Source organism: Equus caballus, chromosome 14 (assembly GCF_041296265.1).
Source record: "Equus caballus isolate H_3958 breed thoroughbred chromosome 14, TB-T2T, whole genome shotgun sequence".
Lineage (NCBI taxonomy): Eukaryota > Metazoa > Chordata > Mammalia > Perissodactyla > Equidae > Equus > Equus caballus.
Window position 1 is genome coordinate 52837855 of NC_091697.1, and position 12052 is coordinate 52849906.

A 12052-nucleotide genomic window follows, 5' to 3' on the forward strand; every position below is an offset into this window, starting at 1 on the left:
CAAACTCTTGCAGGCCTTGCCAAGTGGGTATGCAAGCCTGACCCACATCCCTAGGTGTCCAAGGAGCTGATCCTGCTCAAAGAGGGGTAAACCTCTGGCTTGTACAGGAATCTAGGAAAGATGTCCTACTGCCCAGGCCTACCTCCCTGAACCCATAAATACCCACAACCACAACCCTTTAATTTGATAAGGCTATTTTCCACCAAGCACTGCCTATGGGCCAGGCTGGGGGCCCAGTGCCCGTTTTCTAGATGAGAAAACCAAGCAAAAGAGAAATTAGTTGCCCAAGAATATACAAGTGAAAAGTCACAGGCCTGTCATTCAAACCCAGATTTGACTCCTGTTCTTCAAAGGCTACACAGCTCAGGCTCACACTCATGTGCATAAACACTAAGGAATGTTCATGCTCACAATTCTCTCACACTCTCACAAGTTCCTGCACACATGGGCAGCCCCCTCCTGCATATACACACAGAGGCAGGCCTACACTCTCCCACGCCTGGGGCCTGTCAGCCACATTCTCCATGGCTCCCTTCCTCCAGCAGGGACAAGGGCAGGCAGGGAGTCCACATTCCCAGGTTTCCGCCCTGACCCTGACCCCCCCCTTCCCCACTAAGAGCACACATTCCTCCTGTTGCAGCCAGATAACCAGCCCCAGGGGGAGGCCTGGGGGAGAGCAAGGCATTCTGGGGGCCAAGCTGCTGGTCCTTCTCTGGGCCGCCTAAGTCCCAGCTCTATTGCCTGGGTCTGTTATGGTAAGAAGTCAGGAGCTTTCCATGCAGGTAGCCCCAGCTCTCTAGCCAGACTAGACCCAAGGCTTCTCTCCTTATTCCAGGAACTCTCTTAGGCCCAAAGTTTCACACTCCAGAAAGGGCCCCCAGGAGTCTCCCAACTCATCCTTTGGATGGAAAATCCCTTATATAGTTAGGAACTAGAACAGGACCTAAGGAGCCCCCAGGACTCATCTCTTTTCCCTGCCTCTTAGGGTCTTTCAGTAGGTGAAAGCCTGGCTTCCAGGGAGCTTTGCCCATCTGGGGGTAGTAGCAGTTAAATCTCACAGCACTGCCTGGGGTGCAGCCACTTGGTGGGCTCAGCAAATCTGGAGATATTTGCATACCCAGATGGTCAAGCCTGGAATTTCAAAGAATTCCCCAAGAAGAGGCAGCTGGCTTCTGGGTAGTGGCCCTGGAGGCTCACAGCTGGTGGGCTGGAAGACTGGGGAGCCTGGGGCCCCAAAACACAAGGTAGATTGAAAAAGACAGGTCCTGGTTGCCCAGAGTATGTGGGAAGGCAAATGAGACTGGGCTAAGTTGGCTTGGGTCACAAGGACTACCTCCCTCTGGGTAAAGCAACAGTGGGCACCAGGCAGAACTGCCAGAAATATGAGATCCCCTTGTTCACAAGAAACAACAGACAGGCCTTTGCCTCCATGCAACCTGCAGCCAGGTGATCAAAGGTCCTGGCCTGGACCCTATTAACCTGTTCACACACAGGGATCTGGCTATTATACCAACCAGGAGGGGAAAGGGGGAGCTAGTGGCTTGATACTTAGAGCAGGCCTTGGGCTAGAATACTAACCTGTTTCCTCACTGTGATTAAGGCTATGATGGAGTCTGACTGAGCTAAGCACTGGCCTATCCAGTCTTGCATAAATTGTGAACAAAGCTAAGCCCAAACAGGCCTCCCCACTTCAACAAAAGCCCCTCTCAGATTCTGTCCAGACAGATTTACTGACCACCCACCTCACGGCTGCTACAGCTGTGGGTCACCACTGCCCTCTGCTGGCCACTCAGGCACTAGCACCCATTCAGACACCAGCTTGCTCTCTAACCAAGCAAATGCACTTCAGTCACCTCCTCCATCTGTGGGCATAGAAACTTAAAACCCATCCAACTGTTACCTAAAGTCAGAGGTTAGCAGAGGGCAGGATAAGCAGGGATGAACCCAGAAACACAGTGTGTCAGAGAAGAAATCACAAAAGAATTCTGTCCCCCTCCTCAAAATTTACACGTAAAACTTCAAAAGGAAGTGTCTTTTCTATCCAGCTTAGAGGTTGAACCACCCTCATGGAAACAGTACCTGCCTCATATAACCTTTTACAATGCACCAGAACCTCCTATTCACCCCCTTCTCTTATGCTGTCTCTTTGTCCTCTCCAAAGGAGGGCCAGGCTGAGATGACCTGGAGCCATCCTTCCAAAAAGCTCAACTTCTCTGGCAGGTCTGAGAAAGCCTTGGTTTTCTTGGTTCCTTCCTTCACATTGCAGCAGGTGACTGGAACTCCTGGGTGCCTTCTGAAACTAGGCCAGTTCCCCTCAACTCTCAGTGCAACACCCTGCAAGCAGCTACATCTTTCAAAGATGGCAGTGATGCTGACTGGAGGTAGAGGAAATGGCCCAAAAGGACCTGACCAGTTATTAGCCCTACTTAGCTGGGAGAAGCTCCAGACGCCCCTGCTGTCAGGGAGTAGACTAGCTTTTGCCAACTACCTCGAGCATGGACCATTTCTCTCACCCTTGAGATGGTGCTGGCTCCAAAGCCCAAATGTCAGATTGTATTTGTGAGCTGTTTCTAGAAACTTCCAAGTCGGAGGGCCTAAGGAGCTTTGGAGCATCCAAAGCTACCCTCATTTCCCATGAAAAATTTCAAAAGCTGAGAAAGCTGGCAATTTGGTCCTGAGGTTAGCAAAACTAAACCCTCCCTACTCACTCATGTTCTCCAGGGGCCTACAATTTAGGGCAGGGGAACACCCTGTAAGAGTCAAGATTTTTAAGTACTTAGGAAGAAATTCAAATAGGAGAAGTGGCTCATGGCAAGGAGAGAGGTGCCTGGGAAAATGGTAGCTGTCACCCTCATGCTTATCTGAAAAGCACAGCACATTCACCTAGGCTGGCACTGCTCCTCCCTGAACATCAGTAACCAGAGGCCCGGCCTGGACACTCATGACTTGCAGACATGATCAACCATTTGCTTTCAGAGCACACTGTAGAGCAATCAGGAGTCCCAGCCCTGGAAAAGTCCATTCTACCAATAACAACTTACACAGGACAAACAAAACCCCCCTCAATTGAAAACTATTAAGCTGCTGTTTTGCTGGTAAGATATTCATATAGTTCTACATCTGCTAAGAGGCAGATTATACTCTGCCTCTGTTCAGGTGTGTAGCTCCACAAATAATTCAAAGATGAAAAGTGATCACTTGTGACAAGAATGCCTACCTCTGCCTCAACCAGCCCAGGAGTAGTCACTGAGGAACAGCAAAGCTGGCTGGTGATTGTCTTACACATTCAGCCACTGAGGCCAAAGGGCTTAAAAGCTTTAGTCACTCCCAACCTTTGAGCTTTCCTATTTATACTGACTAAGGTAAAATATGGCAACAATGGGGGAATGTATTTGTTTCATGAATATTAACCCTGACAAAGTGATCCTGTGGCCAGTTTTCATATTTCTAAGCCCGTCCCAGGAACTGGCCTGGAAATATTCAGAGGGGTTGAATACCAACCATTCACACTAGCTGGGGCTAAGTAAGGTTAGGAAAAAGCTTTTAAGGCAGGCTTGTGTGGGGTACAGAGAACTCAGAGCGACTTTTCATCTAAGTGTATGCACAACATAAGGAAATAAATAGGGAACAGGTTCCAGGAGTATCTCAAAGGAAGTCTGTTTTCTCTTCTTGGATGTATATGAATGTAAATGCTGATAGTCTGCTACCTTCACAGTTATTTTCATATTAAAAAGCTGCTTGCTCTTAATATAACATCACACCTGTCAAAATAACCCATCACTTGAAATTAGAGTGTTTCACAAAGGGAATCAAAAGGAGATGGGTCCTTAACACTAGTGACAATATTTTGCAGGGGTAATAAAGATGCTTATTCCTGAGTAGGAAGGAAAGAAAGCTGTGTTCATAATTCAGAAGACCCAGGAACTGAAGAAAGTTCTTCTATTAAAACCTTGCCACTGAGTACTAAGGGGTATTGTACAGCAAAGTGAGACAAAGGCCAGAGTCTCACCTTAATTGTAGACAAGGGACAGTGCATAGGCATTCCAAGTGTAATTTAGAAATAATTCATTTCTCCTGAAAGCGTACCTTGGGCTCAAAATAACTTGTTGAGGCAAAGAGGAATGACTCAAAAAGTGGAATACTGTAGCAACTGGAAGTGGAAAGGGAATGCCACCACCGTTTTCTTTTCTCCACAGACCTCCCTGCTGCTCCCTACCCCAACAGCCCTCTTTCCAAGTCTTTGTACTACCCGAGGTGTAGAAACCAGCAGGACAATGCTACCTTTGACCATTGGCAACAGTGCATGCAAGTATCTGAAATCATGTAGTTTTAGCAAAAGAGACTGCTCCAACTATAACTTGACCAAGCAAAGCAAAGAGAACCCATACACTTGACATTCCCTTGTAACCACTGCCTCACTGAGATAATCAAGGTTACCGCAAACAAGCTGTCTTCACATCTGATAAAGCCATCAGACACTCCTGTAAGACGCAGTGTGATCCCAGGTTGGAACCTACATTCTGAGTGACACACTTTTTGTGAGTGGAGGTGGCCTCCCTCACTGAGGCTTCATTCTGGCCAAGACATATGTACGCAGACTGGATCAAATATGCTTCATACTCAAATGAAGAAGACGAAACTGTATTCGAGGTTCTAACGTTGTTTGTGACCATCTAAACTTTTTGTCACTTGCACACCAGAATGACGGCTTTTATTTAGGACTAAAAATAATTAAGAGCACTCTTGTGAAAATACCTCAATTATTATCTACCATTTACCTAGCAAGTGGTAATGAGCTGGCTGCTCTCTAAAATGACAAAGAATGGGATTTCAGGATCTATGCAACTGACTCATAGTCAACAGTACAGTTAACAAGTCAAAAATTGATGAATTCCCACCTGCCCATGATAATGAGCATACAGGGTAATATAGGTTAGAGCTCAATTCTAACTCATCTCCCTACAACTGTTAACAGTCAAACCTTTGCAAGGTCAAGGATGCTAGAAATGCTAATTAATAGCCAGCAGCTAAAATGCAGCACTTTAAGGGGTTTCCAGCTATATCACACTTTTGTTCCTATATGGAAGAGTAGTGACACTTAGAGATAAGACAAGTTAAACAAGTTTAAAACCAAAAGCAGTGGACATTTATTCCTCAATTTTTGTGCAAGAGTGTAAAGATGCATTTGAAAGAACCTGATGGCTAGAGTATCAGCCATGGCCTTCAGGCTGGCCTGGTTTACAATTAGATTAGGAGGAGGGAAAAAAATGTAACTTGCCTAGTTCACATGAAGGATGTTTCTGGCAAACACAGTTGTTTACAAGTTTCAAACTACATTTTACTAGAGTCAAGGGAAGACTTCAAAAAGCCACATACAGTACAATTTAAAATTGGATGAACATCCTGCAACGTTAGTGCAAAATAATTATGTAGACTCTCCAATACAAGATTGTGCTCATGTTTCCCAGGTTTGGTCAATGTTGCCCTTTTACAATCACAATCACAGAAGCTTAACTTACCAAACAGCAATGCCTTTGTTTTATGTCCTATGTACCAAGGGAATGTCACAAGGTTTTGGTGAAATGCAGCTTAGTTTCATTAATAAAGCAAATTTCTTATTTAGTTTAACAGTCATATTCCTGGAATACTGCACATATAAGTTTCATGGAAATGCTTTTAAGCTTATGCCCTTATCTTGCTCAGTAAAATTACTTTCAAGATATCCTTTTTACTATGTAAACTGGAATTGTTTCATGATTTTGAAATGCAACCAGTATAAATGAAGACATTTCAGGGGTGGGGGAAAATCCACCACTATCTCAGCTAGACAAAGGTCTTAAAATCAAAAAGCCTATTCACACAAAATTATATGTAATGACTGTAGTAATCAGTTTATTACACAGATTAATCATTCTTGAACGTACAAGCTCCAGAGGAGCAATTGGGTCTTTAAATATACACAAGTATTTCCATCAAATGAATTTTCACCCTTACATCCAGATAGACCTAAGCAGTTAAAAACATAAGAAAAATAAGAGCTATTAGCTATGTATTAACTGAGAAACCACATACAAACCAAAGAATATGGAAGAGAGAAGGGGGGGCTGAAAGGACGAAGGTTGAAAGGTAGGAAGATGTAAAAGAGTTGGGAACAAAGCCCATCACACTTTACGTACTAATAGCTCCAATCCATCTAAATGTTGACCAGTAAAACTTAGACCTTAAAATACAGGATGTGGGTAGAGTTTAATCTGGTTGGTCTTAACTTTCACCTAAGATGTAGGTTCTTCAGAATAAAATGAATACAGAAACAGCTTCGTGTTCTTCACCTTGCTTTTCGTAACTGTGTTGAGTTTAAAAGGATTCCACTTAAAAACAATCTCCAACATGTCAGTGGAGCTTTTCTTCCCCATCCAAGCACACACCATACCCACCACCCCCTCACCTTGCCGTTATCCAAATTTAAGTCAATAAGGAAAGCTTTTAGTCTCACACCTAGGTTACACCTGGAGAATTGGCTTGTCACACACACACTTCTCTGCTAGGAGGCAATGTTGGTACAGAAGTACAGTATTTCTAGTTTGTTGTTCCAAGTATGTACAACACGCAGCACTGCTGTATCAGGTAAACATGTGCACAGGGGAAGATGAGGCGTGGGCTCATAGAAAGCAGTCAAATGGAAATCAAAAGGACTTTCTCTTTCAGAGTTCCCCTATCTTTATTTGTAGAGGTTATCCAATAATTTCTTTAATTACATCGCATACTTCTGAGTCCATTCCCGAGCTATTCTGTTGTACCTGTACACACAAAGAGAAGCTTGGCTTAACAAAGGTGAGGAGTCAGTTAGAAAACAACAGATTTCATTCATTATCCCATCTAGTAATTTGAGGGGAATAACTTATAGTACATTCAAGCAAAGCCATCTTTCTATCCCAAATTTCTAATGTGCATTTACTCAAGGATAGTGGGGAAAAGCTGTAAAATGCAAAACAATGTCCTGTAAATGCTAACAATAGAGGATTCTGATTAAATTTTAGCATTTGATGACATATCCTAACTCCATACCTGATCAACCTATTTCTAACAAAAATCTTCAACCCCTGATTCATTTATGTTGAGTTCTTGAAACTATATAATTATACACTATATGGTTCTTGAAATCATATGCTAATAGTGATTAAGTGACATAATACTCTCCTCAATAAAAAATTTATTGTATCAATAAAACAAGTAGTTCTGGCAGAACTTATTTTAACAATTTGGTTGCTAAAATAAATGGGTTTACTGCTCCGGAAGAACATTCTAGTAGTAAAATAAGCAGGGCAAAAGGTTCTACAATTCTTTGAAATTAAAACAGGGATGCAGGAGAGGCTGGCCCGGTGGCCTAGTGGTTAAGTTCGTGCGCTCTGCTTCAGTGGCCTTGGGTTCGTGGGTTCGGATCCTGGGCGCAGACCTAGCACCACTCGTCAGGCCACGCTGTGGTGGCATCCCACACAAAACAGAAGAAGACTGGCACAGACGTTAACTCAGTGACAATTTTCCTCAAGCAAAAAGAGGAAGATTGGCAACACACGTCAGCTCAGGGCCCATCTTCCTCACACAAAAAAGGGGGGGATGCAGGAAAGTTCTGATGAGTATTACCACCATAATGACTTGGCTAATGCCTTCTGGTAGGCATTCATGCCCATAATTCTAGACACTGGACAAAACGGTTCTCCAATCAAAAAGATCTATTCGTGAATAAATTCACAAATAGAAAAAAAGCATGATCTAATTTTATTCTAAACGCAGCCAGAAATATATGACTATAGATACTATTCAGACCTAAACACAGACAAAACCAAATTAAGACCAACTGCTTTTACAATCTCCCACTCCCAGTGTAGCTCCATTTAAAAATATCCTATCCTGGGGCCGGCCCAGTGGCGCAGGGGTTAAGTGCGCACGTTCCACTTCAGCGGCCCGGGGTTCGCCAGTTCGGATCCCAGGTGCAGACATAGCACCGCCTGGCAAAAGCCATGCTGTGGTAGGCGCCCCATGTATAAAGTAGAGGAAGATGGGCACGGATGTTAGCTCAGGGCCAGTCTTCCTCAGCAAAAAGAGAAGGATTGGCAGTAGTTAGCTCAGGGATAATCTTCCTCAAAAAAAAAACCCAAAAACCAAAACAAAACAAAACAAAAATATCCTATCTATATGCCTCTCTAATCCAAGAGAATTCAAATAATTCTTTAATCCTTTATATTTTAACTTTAGAAAACTATCCACTCTCTTCCACCTATTTCCTCCTATAATCTTACAGAGTAATACACAAAACAAAAATAGATTAGAACATTTTTAGTTACTATCTCTTTTGATATCCTGACCACTCTTCAATAATTCATAGTACAATTCTGAAATATGAAAATTCTACACCAAGTTTTATTTCTAAAGGAAATTTGGGGCTTTCACGTCTTGTGGCATTTATTCACTTTCTTTTTTAGAGTATGCCAAATGGTAGAAAATCAATTCTCCTTTCCCATTAACTTGCAAATATCTACCTAAAACGAATGGGCTCTTAATGCAAAAATGCTTTATATGTAAAAAACCAAGCAGAAACAATAAAGCTGCTGGAAAATTTTTTTCCAGCACTGTAGAACACTGTAGAAAAATTTTTATAGACAGTAAGAATCTTATAAAACAATTAGAGGTAAGATCAGCATCATCTACTTATAATGATACTTGATGCAAATATTCCTCCTTTTCCTGTCCCTAGGTGAGTATACTAGGACTTCCTTTTAAATATATGACCCACCCTCAGTCCTTGGTTAAGAAAAATTTGAGATATGAACATCTCCACCCCATCACAGATACTTTTCTGTCTGGAGACCATACTTACTTTTCTCTATCTGTTTTGTAGATCCGAGCAATCTCAGGCACTAAAGGATCGTCTGGATTGGGATCACACAACAGAGAACAGATGGACAAGAGTACTAGAATGAAAAAAATATATAAATTAGTAGAAGATAAAAGCAAAGGGCTGAATGAAACATGAGATGCCAACACATGAGAAAATTCTAAGAACCTATTTATATTGTAATGCCTAGCAGCTTTGTAAGCTCTACCTAACTTTATAGTAATAGTAACCAACGAAGATGCCAAGGAGATTTCTCTATGCTTGACCCCCTAAGGAAGCTGGTCCAGGCTGATAAAATGACTGGCCCAATGTCCTTAGTTAGTAAGTAATTAGAACCCAGGTCTTCCAAATCCTAGACCAATAACACCCTTTATAACCCATAAAGTTTAATTTTTAGAAGCCCATGTTCAGGGATAAGTGGCTTTCAAAATTCCAAAGACAACCAAACTATTGAATGCTCTTTGTCAGAAATAGCAACCAAGGAATCCAACCATCACTACTTTTTCAATGGCAGGTACTACCATTTAGATGCAATGGATTTGTTTCATTTTCAGTTGAAAACAATTTAGCCTAAGAACATAAAGGCCAGTACTTACACCCAAGTGGGGCTGGCCACACTTATTACAGAGGATACAACATATTTCTACTAAGGTCTCAAATTCCTTTCAGTGACAATTTACAATTCATCTATGCCATTTTCCTCAGTGACCTGGAATGTAGCAGATAAATCTCAATATTATAATTTTCTCTGTTCAAAATTTGTTGTTAACTTATGTAATCCTTATTGAATGCAAAGAGGTGCCAAGCCCACTAATTACATTAAATCCAGTGGCCTGTGACATAATGAAATAAATTCCAATCCTTTTATTCTGATGCTAACAGAACTCTGATTTCCAGTGTTCTGTAGCAAGAGACAATGTTCTGAGCCCACTTTACTCCCCAAACATCAAATTCAGCAGGAAAAGGATTTATTCATTTTCCTATCAAATCTATTCTAGAGATCAAGGGCTTTTGAGAGGTGAAGAAAAAGTTTACATGCCCTTTATCATCCAGTTTGTTAACAAAAAAGCTATTTGCTTGCCTTAAGAGTACATGGAAAATAAAAAATATCAGCAAAGATGTTTTCTGACTCTTCATTCCTGTTGCCCACAATTCTGGCAGATGGCATTCCCAAAACATCTTCTCTTCCCATTGTCAGGTATATCACCTGATGCCCTCTCCAAGCACAGAACATTCTAACAGCAATTAGGAAAGATTTCATGTATTTCCTGGAAATGACAGCAGGGAGTTATAGATTCTTGAATGTTCATGAAATTATTGACTATAGTAAGAAGAAACTTGTCTGGTCTGTCAAATTGGCAAGAGTACAACTGATTCTTCAGCTAAAATTAGACATACTACCAAATTAGTATTAATTACCAACTTCTTTATTCTTCCCAATTATTCCAATAAGGCCACTTTTTAAAAAAGATAAATTTTAAAGAAATAACTTCTCTGACTTTCTTTCCAGGAAAGGAAGGTGGGGTGGTGGTTATCTGGATCTGGGAAAGGATTCTTAGTATACTACTTATTAGTTCCTTCAATTCGTAGAAAATTTATTTTGGCTTATAACGTACTACACCTTCTTTCTCTGTAGAGAGAATAACTCCCAGTTCCACAACCTGCATAGCCTCTTCTGTGAAGTGACTAAGTTTTCACCTATATATACATTCTTCACTAGTATATACTCACAATTCTAAAAACAGATAATCAAGTGGCTTTATGGCACACACATCTGCTTCCTTTAAGTTTTCTGTATATTTAAGGTCCCAAACATACATACTCAAAGTGGAAAGAATTTCGGGTAAAAATTATTGCCCTCGAAAACAGGCTATGTTAAAGAGCTAATTAATACCACACAAAGCATTTAGGCCTTTCACAGAACTGCTTGCCTAAACACATTCAATTTACAAAAGGGAGTCATTAAAACATTAAACCTAAGTACACTGATATAATCAAATTCAACAAAATGGCACTGCAACTATTTTAAAAGGGCTATCCAGATAGATCATAAGTCAAATAAACTAACAGCCCTTATGATTTAAAACTAACTGAAAAATCAACACTAGGCATAGAAGGGGAAGGAAAAAAAAAAAGCCAGGTAACAATTTCAGCTATTTAGGCCTCCCTACTGCCCCCCCACCCCGCCCCCGCACACACACACTCTTGCACCTCTCTTGGTCCCATTGCTAGATTTATATCTCTACTGCTACTTGGTGAAGGAAAAGCAACCAGGCCAGGCAGGAATTCACAAGAAGGACAGGTATATGAAGACTTTCACAAGTAGCCCTTGAATTTCAACGGGGCCTACAAAAAGAAAAGGGGCCACTTATCTGGAAAACCGTTTCAGTCATGATTTTTTTTTTTTCAGTCATGATTTTTAAAAACGTGGTCCTCTGGTTTTTTGTTTTTATTGATGCCTAGGACCCCAGAAATTTTAATTTAATGCCCCAGAGTTTTTTGTTTCCTTTAAAAAATTACTTTGTCAGAGTATATAAGTCTTATTTATAGATATGACATCAAAGTTATAACATGACAAATATCCAACACTTTGTACAATAGTGCCTTTATCCCAGTTATTTGAGTGCTTACAAGGAACCAGTTAATTGTGCATTTTTGCTTTTTTAATCTTCATAACAATGAAATAGTTATTATCATCCCTATTCTACAGATGAAAAAAACAGAGGCATATAGAAGCTAATTTGTCTCAAGTCTCATTCAATAAGAGGTGGAGCTGAGATTTGAATATAGGTAGTTGGATCCAGAATCTACATTTTTTATCATGAAACTATGTTGCCTCCTGTCTAAATGTACATATTAAAGAAATGATAAAATATAAGAAGATAGAAAAGAGAAATATTTTCATACACCAAATTTTACCACCCAAATACCCAATCTATTTCTTTCTAGCTATTTAACATACTTTTCTATATAACTCAAGCTACAGTGTATACAAATTTGATCTCTTTTCTGTTTTTTCAAACACAGCATTTTCCCATTTTTCACAATATTTGTAAGGATAAACACTCTTTTAATGCATTTGCTAGAACTGATTTATTTCTTCCTCTACTGTTGGGCCTCTAAGTAATTTCTAATTTCCAGAAATAAATAACACTGTCA

At 40.9% G+C, this 12052-nt stretch overlaps 1 protein-coding gene across 2 annotated transcripts in view; it reads right to left on the reverse strand.

The window, feature by feature from the left end:
* Positions 1-5865: 5865 nt before the first annotated feature.
* Positions 5866-12052, reverse strand: part of UBE2D2 (ubiquitin conjugating enzyme E2 D2) — a 47754-nt gene continuing 41567 nt past the window's right edge. For both annotated transcript variants that reach the window (XM_023617596.2, XM_014730637.3), the window contains exons 6-7: positions 8876-8969; positions 5866-6797 (exon numbers count right to left, since the gene is read on the reverse strand). In XM_023617596.2, the coding sequence (XP_023473364.1) occupies positions 6752-6797; positions 8876-8969 (140 nt within the window). In that variant the 3' untranslated portion in view covers positions 5866-6751. The remainder of the gene's footprint in view (positions 6798-8875; positions 8970-12052) is intronic.